Source organism: Neoarius graeffei, chromosome 1, assembly GCF_027579695.1.
Source record: "Neoarius graeffei isolate fNeoGra1 chromosome 1, fNeoGra1.pri, whole genome shotgun sequence".
NCBI lineage: Eukaryota > Metazoa > Chordata > Actinopteri > Siluriformes > Ariidae > Neoarius > Neoarius graeffei.
In genome coordinates this window covers 72,253,963-72,275,770 of record NC_083569.1, presented here as the reverse complement: position 1 = coordinate 72,275,770, position 21,808 = coordinate 72,253,963, and the positions used below count along the sequence as shown (strand labels likewise).

General features: G+C 44.8%; 1 protein-coding gene across 1 annotated transcript in view; it reads right to left on the bottom strand.

Moving 5' to 3' along the window:
• The window catches only part of dvl2 (dishevelled segment polarity protein 2), an 81,810-nt gene extending 62,429 nt beyond the window's left edge, over window positions 1–19,381 (bottom strand). The window contains exons 1-2 of the mRNA XM_060920967.1: window positions 19,228–19,381; window positions 18,755–19,084 (exon numbers count right to left, since the gene is read on the bottom strand). Of these exons, the coding sequence (XP_060776950.1) occupies window positions 18,755–18,915 (161 nt within the window). The 5' untranslated portion in view covers window positions 18,916–19,084; window positions 19,228–19,381. The remainder of the gene's footprint in view (window positions 1–18,754; window positions 19,085–19,227) is intronic.
• Window positions 19,382–21,808: the final 2,427 nt, after the last annotated feature.

Genomic DNA, 21,808 nt, shown 5'->3' with positions numbered 1-21,808 from the left:
TCCATGCTTTATTCCTTATTTCCTTACCAATTTGGTCATTTTGCCAATTCCCACCCACCAGCTAGCTCTCCCCATCCCACAACAGCTACCAACTGGGGAGGATATGCGCCAGCACGTGCTTCCTCAGACACACTTGAATCCAGCCACTGCATCATGCAAACTGCGACTCATGCAACATCACAGGGTAATGCATCATTCTTCAAGGAAAGCGCCATCTGCCCTCTTCAGCATGCATGAGCTATACGGGTGATTGGTTTGTGTAGGGCTGCAACAAATAATCACCAAAACTCATAATAAAAATAGTTGGCAATGAATTGTCAATTTGTTGAACTGTATTATGAAGCACACTGTACACTACATCACTTCATCAAAACACGTGGTGAAATGGCAGATCGGGGGGGAAAAAAAACAGTAATGACTTTCTCTACAGTATGACTTTCTCCACAACCCTACTGGCCTCATGACACAACTCGTGTTTTAATGAAAACGATATTATCCTTCATTTGTAGGAATGTGAGGAACAGTAGAAGCATGAGATCCCTTCTTGAACCGTCCATACGAACAGCTTTGCATTGAGTTTTCCAACCTTTGTTGGTTTTCTGGCCGTATCATACGTTTATAATCGTATTTCTAGCTTTCCTTGTCTATCAGAAACTATTATCTGATGCTACTTTGATCAATTCCTGAAAAGTTTCTCAGACAACTCGATCGGTTGAAAATGAATATGGTGTCAACAGAATAATTAGTTTACAAAATGAATGTTTCCTGATTTCAAAACACAATCCAGTGTTGGGCAGGAAGTAGCACAACTATTTGAATCAATTAGATGGTAAGAAGTTAAACTAGCCTATTTTTCCAAACCAGTAGCAATGATAAACTATTCTTAGCAATAGCATACACAATATACTATCATCAAGTCTTGATCTCAAAAAGAGTCCAGTTTTAAGATTCTTCTTCTTCTTCAGTGTTCTGCCTGATGGCTGGTCCACTCTGACGGCTTCAGCCATCAAAGTTTCTAGGGAAGAATTATAGGCTACGTTTACATTAGACCGTATCTGTCTCGTTTTCTTCGCGGATGCACTGTCCGTTTACATTAAACCGCCTGGAAACGCCGGGAAGCGGGAATCTGCCAGCGTCCACGTATTCAATCCAGATCGTGTCTGGTCCAGTGCTGTGTAAACATTCAGAATACGCGGATACGCTGTGCTGAGCTCTAGCTGGCGTCGTCATTGGACAACGTCACTGTGACATCCACCTTCCTGATTCGCTGGCGTTGGTCATGTGACGCGACTGCTGAAAAATGGCGCGGACTTCCGCCTTGTATCACCTTTCATTAAAGAGTATAAAAGTATGAAAATACTGCAAATACTGATGCAAATACTGCCCATTGTGTAGTTATGATTGTCTTTAGGCTTGCCATCCTTCCACTTGCAAGTGGTAAGTGATATGCGCTGGGATCACACACACAGCGGCTCAGTCCCGAATCACAGCTTGTTCACTTCACTCGCGTGCTCTGTGAGCTGCGCAAGGCCAGAGTGCGCACCCTCCAGAGGGCACTTGCTGTTCAGGGCAGTGTGATTTGGAGCGCAGGATGCCTGTGGAGCCGAGCGTATCCGTGTATTGGTATTGCTGTGTGCACGCAAATCGTGTATTGGTGTTGCTGTGTGCACGCTAATCGTTTTAAAAACGTTAATCTGATGATCCGCTGATACGGTCTAATGTAAACATGGGCATAGTAGTGGTTTCCCGATGCCTTCTACTGAATTATTATAGAGGTTTTCTCCTCTCAACCATTCACACGCACATTCACACCTATGGACAATTTAGAGGAGCCAATAGCCCCCAAGCATAACTACCTCAACACTTCTCATCTCATCTCATCTCATTATCTCTAGCTGCTTTATCCTGTCCTACAGGGTCGCAGGCAAGCTGGAGCCTATCCCAGCTGACTACGGGCGAAAGGCGCGGTACACCCTGGACAAGTCGCCAGGTCATCACAGGGCTGACACATAGACACAGACAACCATTCACACTCACATTCACACCTACGGTCAATTTAAGGGGTGTTCACACAGCAACTTTTACTCCGGTGTAGCACCGGGGCTGCCCCGGTAGAGCATTCACACGGTACAAAGTTATACCGGTGTAGCCCCTGAAAGCTGCTTAAACCGGTGCAAATCTAACCCTGCTCAGGAGGTGGTTTAAGAAATTTACTCCGGAGTAAATGCTAGTTTGCGGAGCAGCACCGATATAAAATGGGACGTCTGAACGCTACAGGGGTAGACTCGCTATGCGTGAGGAGAGTTGATTACATACGGGCATTACATAATTTGCATCCTGGTATTTTGCGCTTCCAAAATGGCGAATGTCAACAACAACAGAACTGCGTGTCTTCCAGTGTTGCCAGATTGGGCGGTTTTAAGTGCATTTTGGCGGATTTGAACATATTTTGGGCTGGAAAACGTCAGCAGTATCTGGCAACACTGGTGTCTTCATCCACGTTGTTTTCCCAGCGCTTGGTGATGCCATGACAACCGGGAAAAGGAAGTACATTTTCACGCATGCGCATATTTCATTTCCGCATTATTACTATCGTATAGCACGGTCGCAAAAACTGCCATGTGAACGCAAGTGGGGCTGCACCGGTGCGAACACGCTTCTCTCTAGTAAGCAGGGTTGTGACGTGTGAACGCTCCACAAAATTTACACCGGTGTAAGATATATCGCAACAAAATACACCGGTGCAGCATCGATGCAAATATGTGCCGTGTGAACACCCCTATAGAGTCACCAATTAGCCTAAACTGCATGTCTTTGGACTGTAGGGGAAACCCACGCGGACAACATGCAAACTCTGCACAGAAAGGCCCTCACCGGCCACGGGGCTCGAACCCGGACCTTCTTGCTGTGAGACGACAGCGCTAACCACTACACCACCGTGCCGCCCTACCTCAACACTTGTTTACCGCAATACATTATGGAGGCTCGCTGGGGTCAGCACTTGAGTGATATAGTGGATGTCAGATTAATTTTATGTGAGAGGAGCAATTTTGACGTGCTCTGTTGTGGAAGACAATGAAATTGGTGATTTAAAGAGGTGGATAACATGTCGAGGGTTTACAGCAGGAAAATCAGAATCCAAATTAAGCTTGGTGAGAAGGTAAGAAGGTTTTTTTTTTTTTTTAAACACCCCCCGGACCACGAGACAACCTTAGACTTAAGTCGAAATTTGTTTCTTTTAATCTTCAGTTATTCCTTACCATTTTCCTAAGAAGCTTTGTTCTAATGAAATCTTAGCCTTGTACTTAATCTTGATCCAGCACAATGAAAGTTACAGATGCAGTAAGGGAAACTATTATGAAAAATCAACTATTGACTTGAGTCTAAGATTGCTTCGTGATCCCGGGTCCAGATGAACAGCATCAAAACATTTATAAATGAGTGATTAATCAAATAAAACTTGATATCAGGAAACATTACAAAAAAAATCTTTGGAAACCCGCTGATCTCCCATGTCATGTTCAGTATAAATGGAGTTTCTTCAATAAATGCTGCTAGTGAGGTACACTGAACATTATACATACCCGAAAGAGAACCCTTGGTGGTTTGGGAGTTTTATCGGTCTGACAGGCTCGTTCGGCTGCCGAGTGCTTCGGCACGTTGAGAGGCAAAGGCCGAAGAATGCTTCTTTGTTTTACAGGCTTTGAAATATCACTAGTTTCAGATGATGAACAGCATCGATTGTTATAATCTTCTATAACCGAAGGCCATTCCGCAGACCATGGAAATATTGCTGGGTCACAGTTTAAAGTGCTGATGACACGAACATGACTCTATGCAATTTCTTAAATAAACTATACAACATGGCAAACATGTTAGATTTATGTTATAATTACGTGAAAAGAAGCTGTTGTTACGCAAATATCCAACTTTTAATTGCACAGCGCAAGAAAACTGGGTCCGTGGCTCGCGGCCATGTTGTGACGTCAGCGGAAGAACACGCTGCGGTTCACTGGCTGTTCTACTCTGGTTCTACTCAATGGAAATGGCGCATGAAAACGCCGGTGAACTCTCTAGTGCTAGCTCTTCCTCTTCTGGGAGTCTAGAATTGTGTTGATCTCTTCCGAATAGAATCTAATGCTGCTTTTCCACTACAAACGCGGCTGAGCCGTGCCGTGCTGAGTCGAGCTGAGTCGGGCTGAGCGGGGCTGTTGGAGTTGCATTTCGACTACAACCGCGCTGAACCGTGCTGGCTGGAAGTGGGTGGACACATTGGGTGGAGTTAGCGAAAGTGGGTGGACGTCACGTGATGTCGTTAAGCAGCGCAAACAGTGACATCAGTGACAGTGGCGGAACAAGTCAGAGCCGGGCCGGGGGCGGGGCAAATGACCGGGCCCTTTATCAAAGCTTATCATAACATCATTTTAGGCTACAAAATGTCCGCAACTGCGGTGTTTACCAATTTCAACACTACCGGGTGCAACTATGTTATTTAGTACATCAAGTCCTTCAAACGAACATGTAACTCAGAAACAAAAAACATTAGGATACTGTACATGGCTCATAATAAAACATCAATAGCCTATACTGCGCACATTATTTGAAGGGCATACGAATGAGCGCTCAGAGGTCGCAACGGTGACAGGAAGAGTCAGAAATAAAAGGAGGGCGGTGCAAACCTCACTGAATGCACTGTGTTTACCAATTTCAACACTACGGGGTGCAACTATGTTATTTTGTACATTAAGTCCTTCAAACGAACATGTAACTCAGAAACAAAAAAACATTAGGCGACATACTGTACATGGCTCATAATAAAACATCAATAGCCTACTGCGCGCATTATTTGAAGGGCATACGACGAGCCTTGCGCTCCGCGAACTCGTCCACGATGCTCTGTATGTCACTGATTCAGTGATCTTTTAAGCGGTAGTCTCACGACCCGAATAGTAAACAATAAACATGGAGGACATGGTGTCGTTAGTGTTGCTGGTCTTGGTGCTGTGGCTTGTTGTCACCGACAACGCCAACAGATACTGGCAAGAGCGTATAGATGAGGCGAGGCGCATAAGGCTTCAGAAATTCTCGTAATTCATAATTATTCTCCTTCCGGGTTTGCGGTGTTTACAGATCCCAGCGCGCTCGCGGGGCGTGTGTGGGCATGTGAGGACACGCCTCCTCACCAATCAGTGCACAGGGGAGTGTCTGCTCACGCCCCCAACCTCACTCGGCACGGCTTGGCTCGCTTCAGCCCCACTCCAAAACGGTGCGAGTTTTAGGGGCTAAGCAGGGCTGAAGCGAGCCAAGTCGTGCTGGTTTTTGGTAGTCGAAACGCGAGCCGTGTCGGGCTGAAGTGAGCTGAAGCGAGCTGAAGTGAGCTGAAAAAGGGTAGTGGAAAAGGGCCATATGATAGCCTACCCTCTTTACCCTTTGCCTCTCGTTGCTAGGCGGCAGTTACATGAAAGCCGCAAGCTTTCACAAGCAAATACATGACTGATATCACGCCGACTTTATGATTACATTTATGATTATCATGTAGAATCTATAGCTCTACGTACCTTTATCTTATGTCGTTTCACAACACATGTTCTGACAGGAGGACTGTCTTTGGAGGAGTCGCCGGAATACTGTAGGCAGTGTTGCCAGATACTGTTCAAAACCCACCAAAATGCACTTGAAACCACTCAACTGGGCAGGAAACCTCCCAATCTGGCAACACTGTAAGCACTGCTGATGGTAGTAACACACGTTTGTGCTGAACTGAACACCCAAGAGATTCTTTTAAGCTGGGAAGGTGCCAAAACAATCCAAATCGAAGTGTTCAGAGCACAGGACGGATGTTGGTGAGTGCGCCTGACTTGCTTCACCCACTTCGCATGCACCTCGGGATCTCTGGGAAACTTGAATAAACTTGTAGGCTGGTGCGCGGAGCGCTGGGGGCAGGGTTCAGCCGCGCTGGGTGTCACAGGTGCACCTGAAGCCGTTTCATATGAATTGGCGGATGAGGGTGTCTCAGTCCATAAATTGCAGTGTTTTTGTGTGGTCGTAGTATTTTGCTGAGTACTTGTATACTCATCCGATTACCTTCTGCTCACAGACTGATTTATTTAATTAAGCACGTAGCACTTTGCATCTGCTGTCTGGTTTGCCTGTTTATGTATTTTTTTTTATCTGGCTCTAATTATGTTTTTATTGATGACTTTGTAAAAATAAAATATTTTCTTAACTTTTATTCTCCTGGTTTGTTTCCCTGATTTCCGTATCACTAGTTGCCCATAGAACCTGTGGTGGCATTTATAGCCACTGGTATAAATTGGGTCTCTTTACAAACTTACCCCATCCTTGTGGGTTTTGGAGCAAAAGCCGGCAACACAACGCGAAGGCATAATAACATATATATATATATATATATATATATATATATATATATATATATATATATATAAAATACACGGGCGCAGATAGAGGGTGGGACGGGTGGGATTCGTCCCACCCAGATTTAAATTCACCTCGTTCGGTCCCCCCCACTTATAGGGAGGAAAAAACGTCTATGCTGTCTTTCTTTGCATAAGGCAAACCTCACAGAAAAATCAAAAGACTAATTACCATTCGGTTTATTGAGGTGCACAGCAGTACAGACATAGTTGCAACAACTCACATAAAACAAAACAAAGACTGATATTTGGTTGGTTGAGCTGCGCAGACTGCACAGGTTGCGAGCTCGAGTTTGGTTGCTGTGGTTACCCACAACAAGTTTGACAGGCATATCGGGGTTGGGGTTGGTTTGCTGGCAGCTTTGTCCCCCCCCAGTTTTTTGTCCCCCCCCAGTTCAAAAAACGTATCTGCGCCCCTGTAATAATACTAATAATGACAAACTGAACACCTGCCGCATCAACAACAAACTGGTAAGTTAGGAGGAAGGTTCTTTCGCTGACGTCATATAGCTCCTCCTCCTCTTTCGTCTCCTGGGTGCTGCAGCCCCGTCAAATTTGCCCAAATAGCCGCGTTTTTTATCATAACTTGTAAAATAGGCACCTTCGTGAATTAATATATGGATCATCGGGAATTACTTTTTATGTTATAAAACATCGCCAAAGATGTCAAAAACGTGTCATCAGCACTTTAAGTATGTCTTTTTCCTACCAGAGAAATGTAAGCTACAAACTCTTGCACATTTCAATTCAGTACGAAGGTTTTTGTTGCGGATTAAAACATCCATTTCTTTCTTCTCTTCTCCTTGACTGACAGCTGATAAAAGCTCCAAAGAGGTGTTCTCTTTGTTGTGGAGACACAGTAAGGCACACAGCAATTCACTTTAGGGATGGGTAAAACCAGTTAGACAGAACAATGCAGTGTTTAACAAAGGCAAAAGTAAACAATATAGCGGAGCTGACCCCGGCTATCGCCCACAATGCATTGTGGTAAACAAGCAATGACGTAGTTATGGGTTAGGGCTATTAGCCTAACCGCATGCCTTTGGACTGTGGGGGAAACCAGAGCATCTGGAGGAAACCCACACAGACACAGGGAGAACATGCAAACGCCACACAGAAAGGCCCCCATGGGCCACTGGGCTCAAACTCAGAACCTTCTTGCTGTGAGGCAACAGTGCTAACCACTACACCACTGTGCCACCCAGATTTGATTCCACATACTGAAAATGATTTGCTCGAGCGCACGCGCGCGCGCGCACACACACACACAGCAAGCAAAGTGAATTTATATGGAATCAATTTTGTGCCAAAATGTTCATACAGGGCGGCACGGTGGTGTAGTGGTTAGCGCTGTCGCCTCACAGCAAGAAGGTCCTGGGTTCGAGCCCCGGGGCCGGCGAGGGCCTTTCTGTGTGGAGTTTGCATGTTCTCCCCGTGTCCGCGTGGGTGCTCCGGTTTCCCCCACAGTCCAAAGACATGCAGGTTAGGTTAACTGGTGACTCTAAATTGACCGTAGGTGTGAATGGTTGTCTGTGTCTGTGTGTCAGCCCTGTGATGACCTGGCGACTTGTCCAGGGTGTACCCCGCCTTTCGCCCGTAGTCAGCTGGGATAGGCTCCAGCTTGCCTGCGACCCTGTAGAAGGATAAAGCGGCTAGAGATAATGAGATGAGATGAATGTTCATACAATACTTTTGAAACATCAAACAAAAATGACAAATCAAAATACAAAAAAAGAAAAAAAGTCAATTTTTTTAGACTGGCAAACAAATTATTCGTGTAATCATGCAAAATATCAGTCTATTACTCTTCAGAAACCTTTTATTTTTGTTCCGCGTCTTTCTCAGTTTTGTTTGACGTAATTTATTTTGGTTGTGATTCCAGCTTTCTCGTTTGCGCTCCCTGACTTTTTGCTTGCAGTTTTGGCACAAACTTCCCGTGTGGGTGGGCTGTCCAGGAATGCATTCCCATTGGCTAACTTGTGTTTGACTGACAGCTACGCTCAGCGATTCCCCGGAGGCTGTTGCAGCCATTCCCTACTCGGATTCTGGCGGACTGTTTGACGAGTGACCGATCCATTGATGGTAAACAAGGATCGAGTGGACTTCAGTGGCGACTATGATATTTAATTTACACTTTGTTGAATTAATTCAATATCATAGTCGCCACTGAAGTCCACTCGATCCTTGTTTACCGTCAATGGATCGGTCACTCGTCAAACAGTCCGCCAAAATCTGAGTAGGGAATGGCTGAGCGTAGTTGTCAGTCAAACACAAGTTAGCCAATGGGAATGCGTTCCTGGACAGCCCACCCACACGTGAAGTTTGTGCCAAAACTGCAAGCAAAAAGTCAGGGAGCGCAAACGAGAAAGCTGGAATCGCAACCAAAATAAATTACGTCAAACAAAACTGAGAAAGACGCGGAACAAAAATAAAAGGTTTCTGAAGAGTAATAGACTGATATTTTGCACGATTACATGAATAATTTGTTTGACAGTCTAAAAAAATTGACTTTTCTTTTTTTGTATTTTGATTTGTCGTTTTTGTTTGATATTTCAAAAGTATTGTATGAACATTTTGGCACAAAATTGATTCCATAAATTTAGCAACAGAGAGTTCTGGTGAGCGAAACAGGCAACTGGCATTTGTTTTGTATGTACTTTGAATTTTTTCTTTTTGAAATTCCAACAAATCACAGTTTGAAATACAGACACACATTTGCAGAAAGTGTGGCGATTAAAAAAAAGTTATAAGCAGTAAACGATGAATATAATTCTGTCGCCTTACGTTAATCGGAGTGTCTCGTTTGGTTGACATGAATACATGAGAATATTCTCATTCTGTGACAGATTAGTGACATCTATCAGCTAATGTTTTATTGTCATTAATCAACTGTTATTTAATTAAGCCTGCTTAGGAAAAAGTTTTGTAGTAGTGCTGATTAAAATTTTAAATAAATCTTTTGTATTTAATGTATTTTTAAAAATACAACTAATTGATTAATCAAGTAGCAAAATAATTGGTACTTGCAGCCCTAGGTTGGCGTCACTATGATTGACAGGGTGAGAAAGTAAAGCCATACCACAACACCCAGACAGCATGGCTAATTTCTTTCTCTACACTCCCAGCCATGAAGGGCTGTGGCATGGTCAGGATTCGCACTTCTCCCAGCAATAAGGCAACCACTATCCATGCTTATTCAAAACGTATCTCTGAAATGTTACTACTTTTCCAAACCTGCATAAGAATCCTATAACACATGCAATATGTGCGCGTTTTCCCCACATCCCAGCCAGGGCATGTTCCTGTGGTCCTCAGATTGACTTCTCTGCAGCCCTGACCAGGATGAAGCGATTACTGAAGATAAATATATGAATGAATGCTGACATGCAAATGTAGAAAATAAAAGCATAACAATTTAGATATAAAACCTGACAGACACCCAATAAATGGACTGATAACAGCTTTAAACCTATTCCTGTTATCTACATGAACACATACACACACGTGGTCAGAAGTTTACATACAGTGACATGAATGTCATGGCAATATTTGGACTTTCAGTAATTTCTTTGAACTGTTCTTTTTCTGTGGCAGAATGAACAGCATACATCTTTAATTAAAAAAAACAAAAGAATTTAGTGCACAAGTTTTAATTTTCTTTGGGTTTTCTAAAATCAACACAGGGTCAAAAATATACATACAGCACACCTAATATTTGGGTAAAATGTCTCTTCACAAGATTCCCCTTGACCAAACATTTTTGTTTACCATGAACAAGCTTCTGGCAGAATTCTGGTTGGATATTTCACGACTCTTCATGGTAGAATTGGTAGAGTTCAATTCAATTTGTTTTTTTCTTGCCATGGACTCGACTTATAAGCACAGTCCATATATTTTCAGTAGGGTTGAAGTCAGGATTTGTTTTAAGCTTAAATGTTAGCCTGCTTTATCCTCCACAACCAGCTCTGATGCGTGTTTGGGTTCATTGTCCTGTTGTACGTCCCAAGTCGAGTTCAAGTTTCTGATGGTTTATGCTGAAGAATTCTGAGGTTTTCCATCCACTTTGTGCAATGAACCAGTTCCACTGGCAGTAAAACAGCCCCAGAGCATGATGATCCTACCACCACCACCAGCTGGTACAGTGTTCCTCTGTACATGGTGCTCATTGTGGCCAAACAACTCAATCTTTGTATCATCTGACCATGCAGCTTTCCTCCAGAAGGCTTTTTCTTTGTCCACGTGGTCAGCTTCAACCTTTAGTTAAGCTTGAAGGTGTCAATTTTGGAGCAGGGGGTTATTTCTTGGATAGCAGCTTCTTAGTCCATGGTGATCTGAACTGTAGACAGTGATCCATCAGCTTCCAGTTCGTGGCAGGGCTGTGCCATGGTGGTTCCCAGGTTGTTCCTGACCATCCAAACCAATGTCCTTTCAGCTGAGGGTGACAGTTTGGGTTTTCTTGAAGCAAAGTGGCTTGGCAAACTGACTACACCTCCCAGTAACTTGGATACAATTGTTTGAACTGATCTTGGAATTTGCAGTTGTTTAGAAATGGCTCCAAGAGACATTCCAGAGTTGTGTATATCTACGATCCCCTTTCTCAGCTCTGCACTGAGCTCCTTGGACTTTCCCATTTTACTGTGTTGGTCAATCCAATGAGTGCTGTAAACAAACCCTTTATATGAAGGCACAGAGAAGCTACCAGCTGCTCCAATCATGATCACTAACAGGAAGTTAAGAGACCTCGGCCTTGGCAAGATAAGAAACATTTTGGAAGTTTCAGCACCTCTGAATTAATAATCTAAGTGTGCCTATGTAAATTTTTGACCCTGTATGTATAATTTTGACCCTGTGTTGATTTTAGAAAACCCAAAGAAAAACTTGTGCACCAAATTCTAGTGTGCTTTTTTTAATTAAAGATGTATGCTGTACAATCATTCTGCCCCAGAAAAAGAACAGTTCAAAGAAATTACTGAAAGCCCAAATACTGCCATGACATTCATATCCAAGATAACATTCATGTATGTAAACTTCTGACCACAACCGTGTATATATGTATATAAAATCTGGTAACTTTTCAAATAAGATAATGATCGGATTATTGACGTGTACATCGACTCTGTGCTGATAGGACAAGATTTTATTTTAGGACACAAAGATCTATCTAAACCAATGTACACTACCATTCAAAAGTTTGGGGTCACCCATGCCCCTTTTCCACCAAAGCAGTTCCAGGGCTGGTTCGGGGCCAGTGCTTAGTTTGGAACCGGGTTTTCTGTTTCCACTGACAAAGAACTGGCTCTGGGGCCAGAAAAACCGGTTCCAGGCTAGCACCAACTCTCTGCTGGGCCAACAACAATAACAAGACCGCGAAAGATCGCCATTTTTAAGCGACGAGAGGCAGCAGCTGTACAAACGCGAAGTCAGCCATTATTATTATTGTTGTTGCTGTTGCTTCTTCCGTGTTGTTTTTGCTTCGATATTCGCGCCAAGGTTTATGCAAACGTAGCGACGTAACTGACGTATACAGCGACGTAATGACGTATACAACGACGTAACTGATGTATACAGCGACGTAATGACGTGGCTTCCCTTAGCACCGCGAGCGATAGAAAAGCAAACTGGTTCTCAGCTGGCTCGCAAGTTGAACGAGTTGTGAACCAGCACCAGCACTGGCCCTGAACCAGCCCTGGAACTGATTTGGTGGAAAAGAGGCACCACACAATTTTGTGTTTTCCATGAAAAGTCACTCTTTTATTTCCCACCATAAGTTGTAAAATGAATAGTAGATATAGTCGAGACATTTTTCTGGCCATTTTGAGCATTTAATCGACCCCACAAATGTGATGCTCCAGAAACTCAATCTGCTCAAAGGAAGGTCAGTTTTATAGCTTCTCTAAAGAGCTCAACTGTTTTCAGCTGTGCTAACATGATTGTACAAGGGTTTTCTAATCATCCATTAGCCTTCTGAGGCAATGAGCAAACACATTGTACCATTAGAACACTGGAGTGAGAGTTGCTGGAAATGGGCCTCTATACACCTATGGAGATATTGCACCAAAAACCAGACATCTGCAGCTAGAATAGTCATTTACCACATTAGCAATGTATAGAGTGCATTTCTGATTAGTTTAAAGTGAGCTTCACTGAAAAGAACAGTGCTTTTCTTTCAAAAATAAGGACATTTCAAAGTGACCCCAAACTTTTGAACGGTAGTGTACACAAAATTAATGTACCCACCATTACATATATGCATGCATGTGCACTGTGTTCATATTTAGAATTTAAAAAAAATTTATTTTTGCTGTCAAGAAGAGAATTGTTGATTTCTATAACTTGAAGGAGTCGAGGCATTGTGCCACTGTTTATTTTAGTCTGGCTACATTAAAGACATCCAGTTTTTCAATCACTAATATTTGAGTTATGGAGCATGTCGGTGATAAAGAATAAAACCACACTGTGGGCTTTTATTCAGTAGGAGCATCAGTGTGTGAAAGCATGTACATTGAAACCAGACATTACCGCAGTGACATCGTGTTCAGCCTGGTGCTAATAAAATCACACCCACACACAAACAAGACTGTTTTCATCATGGACACATGAGGGCTGATTAACAAATGCATGATTGCAGCGTTAAGGATGTTATTGTTTAATGGCTTTAAAATCTGAAGTGTTATAACAACTTAAAAATGATCCTGTTTAGTCTGAAAGGAAGATAAGGCTGTAGACCGAGGCTGATGCCACATTCCTCCCCGTGCGCTGCAGCCTAACAGGATCTGCAACAGTCTGTTTCACATAGCATGATAGAATTCTTCAAACCAACAATGATGTGATCGGTTATTTTTTTTATTTAAAAAAAAAACCTGCTAATGAGCCTTATCTGGTACTGTGGGACATGTCTTAAAACTTTGGACATACTGAAACACGGGCGGCACGGTGGTGTAGTGGTTAGCGCTGTCGCCTCACAGCAAGAAGGTCCTGGGTTCGAGCCCCGGGGCCGGCGAGGGCCTTTCTGTGTGGAGTTTGCATGTTCTCCCCGTGTCTGCGTGGGTTTCCTCCGGGTGCTCCGGTTTCCCCCACAGTCCAAAGACATGCAGGTTAGGTTAACTGGTGACTCTAAATTGACCGTAGGTGTGAATGTGAGTGTGAATGGTTGTCTGTGTCTATTGGCCCTTTTTCAGCTCACTTCAGCTCGCTTCAGCTCACTTCAGCCCGACACGGCTCGCGTTTCGACTACCAAAAACCAGCACGACTCGGCTCGTTTCAGCCCTGCTTAGCCCCTAAAACTCGCACCGTTTTGGAGTGGGGCTGAAGCGAGCCAAACCGTGCCGAGTGAGGCTGGGGGCGTGACCAGACACTCGCCTGTGCACTGATTGGTGAGGAGGAGTGTCCTCACATGCCCACACACGCCCCGCGAGCACGCTGGGATCTGTAAACACCGCAAACCCGGAAGAAGAAGAATTACGAATTACGAGAATTTCTGAAGCCTTATGCGCCTCGCCTCATCTATACGCTCTTGCCAGTATCTGTCCGCGTTGTCGGTGACAATAAGCCACAGCACCAAGACCAGCAACACTAACGACTCCATGTCCTACATGTTTATTGTTTACTATTCGGGTCGTGAGACTACCGCTTAAAAGATCACTGATGTCACTGTTTGCGCCGCTTAACGACATCACGTGACGTCCACCCACTTTCGCTAACTCCACCCAATGTGTCCACCCACTTCCAGCCAGCACGGTTCAGCGCGGTTGTAGTCGAAATGCAACTCCAACAGCCCCACTCAGCCCGACTCAGCACGGCACGGCTCAGCCCAACTCAGCTGCGTTTGTAGTGGAAAAGCGGCATATGTGTCAGCCCTGTGATGACCTGGCGACTTGTCCAGGGTGTACCCCGCCTTTCGCCCGTAGTCAGCTGGGATAGGCTCCAGCTTGCCTGCAACCCTGTAGAAGGATAAAGCGGCTAGAGATAATGACATGAGATGAGATACTGAAACACTTGAGAAAAAAAAAAACTCTCTTAATATATCATTCAGACATTGTTACTCTCGGACGGGGGAAACAAACATTACAAAAAAAACAAACAGAGTATTTCCTCAACAAAGGAAAGAACCCTTTGTACAAAATGACATTCAATATATCCCCTGATCTTATGGCGTATTCACACCTACGTTGTTTGGTCCGGACCAAACGAACCAAATTTCCCTTGGTCCGGACCTTTTGGGTCGGTCTGAATACAAACCACCGAACTCTGGTCCGGACCAAACAAGCGGACCGAGACCGAGCTGCAAGGTCGGACTCGGTCCGGACCAAAGGAACCCTGGTGCGGATCTTTTGGAGGTGTGAAAGCAGACCGGACCTAATCCGACAGTTTTGCTTTTTTGTACCTCGGGAGTTTCCGTCGTTTGTCGAGCATTATGGGAAACAGAGTCTTGACACTCCACCGCAAAGCGCAAACACTGTTTCGGTTGTCAAGGGAACCTTACAACAGTCGTTCAGTCATTCAGACCAGTGGTAGGCTAGACTACAGAGTACAAAAAATGAGTAGGGGGCAAACGTGGGCCGAGGAAGAAACGCGTACCCTTGTGGATATATGGGCAGATGTCCACATATCTGAGCTTTTGGAGAGAACACACAAAAATGCCGACGTGTTTGCTGTATTCAGTGAGAAAATGAAGGAGAAGGGGTTCACGCGCTCCCCAGAACAATGTCGGCTAAAAGTGAAGAAACTCCGTCAGACCTACATTAAAATCAGGGACATTCTTTCAAAAAGTGGCGGTACTAGCGACGCAAAAAAGAAATTCATCTATTACGATGGATAAGGCGAATATCCCGACACATACCTCCTCCGTCTTGCGTGAAGAGCCAGAACTGTCACAACATGATGTGCGCTCATCAGCGCTATCCTCCGTAGCCGCCTTGCCCTTTGTCGTCGTCGTTGATAAATTACTTGTACAACAGCATAATAATCGCACAATTGTGAAAACAGTAAAAACTGGAAAAAACATATAGCTTTGATGACATTAGAAAGAATAACAGCACGGAAAGCCTCCATGACTACTTTTGAACTTAACGCTTTGTGCGCGTGTCGTCTCTGACCAATAGCTGAACGACCTCAGGGCGCGTGGCTTTGTTGACAGATTTTGGTCCGCTTACTAAAATGTACAGTGTGAAAGCGAACCGCACCAAAATGAAAAAATAAAAAAAAAATTGGTGCGGACCAAAGCAAGTGAACTATCGAACTATCCTGGTCTGAATACACCCTTAGTCACAAAAAGTTCTGATCACTCATACTCACAGAGCTCAGTGCACTCCAGTATACTGTGTAACTCTAGGTTACGAGATACGGCGATGCAAAAATAGACTGAAGCACAAGAGAATGTGGGAACAGAGATATGCATCGAAGAGAGAAGGAGAAGAATGATCCTGCTCAAATCCAAGGCTACATTGCTGCGGAAAATACATTAAGAATGAGACAAGATGAAAGTGGCAACCATCGGCAACCATCCCCCATTCTTTCAGCACTCTCTCTCTCACACTCTCTCTCTCTCTCTCTGTCTGCCCTTCTCTGTCTCACTCTTCATGTTGATTCTGCCCAGACACCCAGCAAATGGCCCCTCTCCAACTCCACTACACCCCCGACACCACACATACCCCACTCCAACCCTTCTTTACCACACACAGGCAGGCTGACAGCTGGCTCTACGCACAGCAAATCAAAACAGCAGCATCAGAGAGAACCTACTTCTCTACGTTCCCCTCCACCACCGCCATATCACCTTACAGCCCATCTATGCATTTCTGCACTTCAACAATAACACACGTTTTACACAAGACCCACACTACTTGACACCACAGAACAACCAGTCGGCAACTAAAAGGAAATAACTAACTATGTTTACTAAAGGCTTATTATCCATACACTACTAATCCACGTCCCAAACAGTACACTTCCGGTCTACCATGAAGGTTGCAGGGTGTCCCGATTTTCATCCTGGGGTTCAAAGGATGCTCACAGGTACTCTTTATGTACCTAACGGAAAGGTCCTTACTAGTGCAGACACAGACGTGAAAACCCCTTACTGAAAACCATTGGCAACATCGGTCTTCGCCAATCATACCAGACGGTGGTGTAGAAATTGAAGAGCGACATGGTGTAGGCTACAAAGTGACTATACAGAAAAAATATTTAAAAGTGTCGTTAATATCATTAAACAGCATTCAAGTTTTATCTTATATGGAGCAAAGTTTTCATATTTACAGCCTACATCGTCTGATACGGAGCTGCGTAGTCTAAAGTAGTCTCAAAGTAGCTTTGCCACAGGACATATATTGTTGATGATCTTCCTTACTGTCTGTTAATGTACAGATGAAAACGACCCTGAATTTCAATCATCTCTGGATGGACAGAAAAAAATAAGTTAAACTGGTCATCGCAATGTGCTGCCACAAACGCTGAGTGAATAGTGACATCAAATCCCTAAATGTATTTTTCAGGGTTGTGGACTTCATATGCATCATAGGTTTGTGCTTTCTGGATGTTAACAAAGAAAAGAAAGAAAGCACAACTTTATTCATCACACACTTGTGAAATTTCCTCTCTGCATTTAACCCATCTGAAGCAGTGAACGTATGCACAATGAGCGCACACACACATACCCAGAGCAGTGGGCAGCCATGCTAACAGCACCCGGGGAGCAGTTGGGAGTTAGGTGCCTCGCTCAAGGGCACCTCAGCCCAAGGCCATCCCATATTAACCTGGGGCATGTCTTTGGACTGTGGGGGAAACCGGAGCACCCGGAGGAAACCCACGCAGACAACATGCAAACTCCACACAGAAAGGCCCTCGCCGGCCACTGGGCTTGAACCCAGAACCTTCTTGCTGTGAGGCGACCGTGCTAACCACTTACACCACCGTGCCATGGTGTAAGGGTATGTAATCTCCGATACTGTTACTACAATGGAGACTATTCTGCTTAACTAATATGTAAGTTTAATGTACTTTTTATGTATTATTTATCTCTGTTTACCTGCTCAGGAACTGCAATGAAAATAAGTTTCTACTGCAAAGGACCTTTTCTCATTCATCTCATCTCATTATCTCTAGCCGCTTTATCCTGTTCTACAGGGTCGCAGGCAAGCTGGAGCCTATCCCAGCTGACTACGGGCGAAAGGCGGGGTACACCCTGGACAAGTCGCCAGGTCATCACAGGGCTGACACGTAGACACAGACAACCATTCACACTCACGCTCAATTTAGAGCCACCAGTTAACCTAACCTGCATGTCTTTGGGGGAAACCGGAGCACCCGGAGGAAACCCACGTGGACACGGGGAGAACATGCAAACTCCGCACAGGAAGGCCCTCGCCGGCCACGGGGCTCGAACCCGGACCTTCTTGCTGTGAGGCGCCAGCGCTAAGCACTACACCACCGTGCCGCCCTGGACCTTTTCTCATTTTGTTTTTTTGTACATGGTCCTTGATAAATAACCATACTTGCTAACCTTACTTATAAATGGATTAAATCTTCCCAAGGCGTGACTCTTGGACAACAGGCTACTTTTCTTCACTCCGGAAAGTTCTCTCTCGTTAGTTAACACAGATAGTCTACTAAATTCGAGACGTATTTACTTCTGGAGCTTGTGATAGATATTTCTGACAGGTCTACTCTACTGCATGAAGCCATAGAGATAGGAATGAATAAAAAAATACATTAAAAAAGCCCAGACTTCTGGCATTCATTCTCAAAAGGAAAGGAGGATTCGTAATGACACACATGAGCGGAATTGAAATCAGGAGCGAGACTTGCCCAAAAGTTTCTCGCCCCTCTTACAGATGTAGTCGACAAACTTAATGAGTCAGTATTCAGTGTTTTCTTTCTCCAGCCTGCATCCTGCTTGTCCTTTACTGGTTACTATGGTGTGCTATTTAAACCAAACAAATAACCTACATCTAGCTAATCAGACCGTGGAATGAGTTTGGATCAGACCCACAGCTCAGATTCACATATTTGTCCTGAAAGTGGAGGTGGAGAAGTTTTCTGTCCTGATCCTTTGCTACCTTGAAACAATGCACTATAAAAGCTCGATGCCCTGTTAAACTGTCAGTGTTTCCTGGAAAACAAAGCCTGAAACTGGGTTTTTTTCCTTCTTTCCTGTTATAGCAACAATGTATCTCTTATTATCTATCATAATAAAAGAAAGTAGAGAAGTTTTTCTGGTTACTTTGTAGCACTGGGCTTGGCGAGCTCGGGTCCATCCTCTGCACACACACACACACACACACACAGAGAGAGAGAGAGAGCCCACTCACTCACTCACTCACCCAAAGTCCTGGTCCATAGACTTGAAGAAGAATTTGTAGTTTGGTTTGTTCAACACTTGTTTGAAATCCAACAAAGTGATTTTTTCCGCCGCTATGGGAATCTTCACCAAATACGGCGTCTCTTCTTCGTCGATGTGATAAATTATTTTGGTTTCTGCCATTTCTCCAGCCACTTTTTCCCCCCTCTTGTTCCTCAGAAGTATGGCAGAAGGAGCTAACCGGCTAACCAGCTAGCTAACAAGAGGAGGAGGAGGAGGTGGTGGAGGTGGAGAAGGAGGAGGAAGGGGCGACCCGAGTGCAGTCTACCGAGCAACACTTCTTCGGCCAAAGCTTTAACAAAAGAAGAAGAAGAAGAAAAAAAAGTCAGTTTAAATCCCAAATCCCTACCACAGTCCTTTCTTTAGACTCGAACACACATCCTCCTGGTCAACTCTGGATGTCTGGAGAAAAACAGAATAACAAGAGACGCCTACTTTTACTCGGGCAGCCCAGGCCAGCCACCCACCGCCACAACTTTTCTCCAACAACAGCCCCAGTGGAGGGGAACTGAACTGAACTGAACTGAACTGAACTGGTTCTTCAGCGCTTCTCATCTCCAGCCCAGGCCAACGCGGCGCGTGACGTAACGCACCTTCAAACACATGCACGCGCGCTCCTGAGTCCCTGTTAATGAATGAATACAGTAAAGGCGGTGTTCTGATCATCGGTCCTCCATCCGCGAAGCGTCCTACACCAGGGGCGGATCACCCGCGGGGCATGCGGACGTTTCATCCCCCACCCCCACTTTTGTTGAAACACAGTTTCATCCCCCGCACTTTTGTCGAAACACAGTTTCATCCCCCGCACTTTTGTCGAAACACAGTTTCATCCCCCGCACTTTTGTCGAAACACAGTTTCATCCCCCGCACTTTTGTTGAAACACAGTTTCATCCCCCGCACTTTTGTCGAAACACAGTTTCATCCCCCGCACTTTTGTCGAAACACAGTTTCATCCCCCGCACTTTTGTCGAAACACAGTTTCATCCCCCGCACTTTTGTCGAAACACAGTTTCATCCCCCGCACTTTTGTCGAAACACAGTTTCATCCCCCGCACTTTTGTCGAAACACAGTTTCATCCCCCGCACTTTTGTCGAAACACAGTTTCATCCCCCGCACTTTTGTCGAAACACAGTTTCATCCCCCGCACTTTTGTCGAAACACAGTTTCATCCCCCGCACTTTTGTCGAAACACAGTTTCATCCCCCGCACTTTTGTCGAAACACAGTTTCATCCCCCGCACTTTTGTCGAAACACAGTTTCATCCCCCGCACTTTTGTCGAAACACAGTTTCATCCCCCGCACTTTTGTCGAAACACAGTTTCATCCCCCGCACTTTTGTCGAAACAGTTTCATCCCCCGCACTTTTGTCGAAACACAGTTTCATCCCCCGCACTTTTGTCGAAACACAGTTTCATCCCCCGCACTTTTGTCGAAACACAGTTTCATCCCCCGCACTTTTGTTGAAACACAGTTTCATCCCCCGCACTTTTGTCGAAACACAGTTTCATCCCCCGCACTTTTGTCGAAACAGTTTCATCCCCCGCACTTTTGTCGAAACACAGTTTCATCCCCCGCACTTTTGTTGAAACACAGTTTCATCCCCCGCACTTTTGTCGAAACACAATTTCATCCCCCCCACTTTTGTGGAAACACAGTTTCATCCCCCGCACTTTTGTCGAAACACAGTTTCATCCCCCGCACTTTTGTCGAAACACAGTTTCATCCCCCGCACTTTTGTCGAAACACAGTTTCATCCCCCGCACTTTTGTCGAAACACAGTTTCATCCCCCGCACTTTTGTCGAAACACAGTTTCATCCCCCGCACTTTTGTCGAAACACAGTTTCATCCCCCGCACTTTTGTCGAAACACAGTTTCATCCCCCGCACTTTTGTCGAAACACAGTTTCATCCCCCGCACTTTTGTCGAAACACAGTTTCATCCCCCGCACTTTTGTCGAAACACAGTTTCATCCCCCGCACTTTTGTCGAAACACAGTTTCATCCCCCGCACTTTTGTCGAAACACAGTTTCATCCCCCGCACTTTTGTCGAAACACAGTTTCATCCCCCGCACTTTTGTCGAAACACAGTTTCATCCCCCGCACTTTTGTCGAAACACAGTTTCATCCCCCGCACTTTTGTCGAAACAGTTTCATCCCCCGCACTTTTGTCGAAACACAGTTTCATCCCCCGCACTTTTGTCGAAACACAGTTTCATCCCCCGCACTTTTGTCGAAACACAGTTTCATCCCCCGCACTTTTGTTGAAACACAGTTTCATCCCCCGCACTTTTGTCGAAACACAGTTTCATCCCCCGCACTTTTGTCGAAACACAGTTTCATCCCCCGCACTTTTGTCGAAACAGTTTCATCCCCCGCACTTTTGTCGAAACACAGTTTCATCCCCCGCACTTTTGTCGAAACACAGTTTCATCCCCCGCACTTTTGTCGAAACACAGTTTCATCCCCCGCACTTTTGTTGAAACACAGTTTCATCCCCCGCACTTTTGTCGAAACACAATTTCATCCCCCGCACTTTTGTCGAAACACAGTTTCATCCCCCGCACTTTTGTCGAAACACAGTTTCATCCCCCGCACTTTTGTTGAAATACAGTTTCATCCCCCGCACTTTTGTCGAAACACAGTTTCATCCCCCGCACTTTTGTCGAAACACAGTTTCATCCCCCGCACTTTTGTCGAAACACAATTTCATCCCCCGCACTTTTGTCGAAACACAGTTTCATCCCCCGCACTTTTGTTGAAACACAATTTCATCCCCCGCACTTTTGTTGAAACACAATTTCATCCCCCGCACTTTTGTTGAAACACAATTTCATCCCCCGCACTTTTGTTGAAACACAGTTTCATCCCCCGCACTTTTGTTGAAACACAGTTTCATCCCCCGCACTTTTGTTGAAACACAATTTCATCCCCCGCACTTTTGTTGAAACACAGTTTCATCCCCCGCACTTTTGTTGAAACACAGTTTCATCCCCCGCACTTTTGTTGAAACACA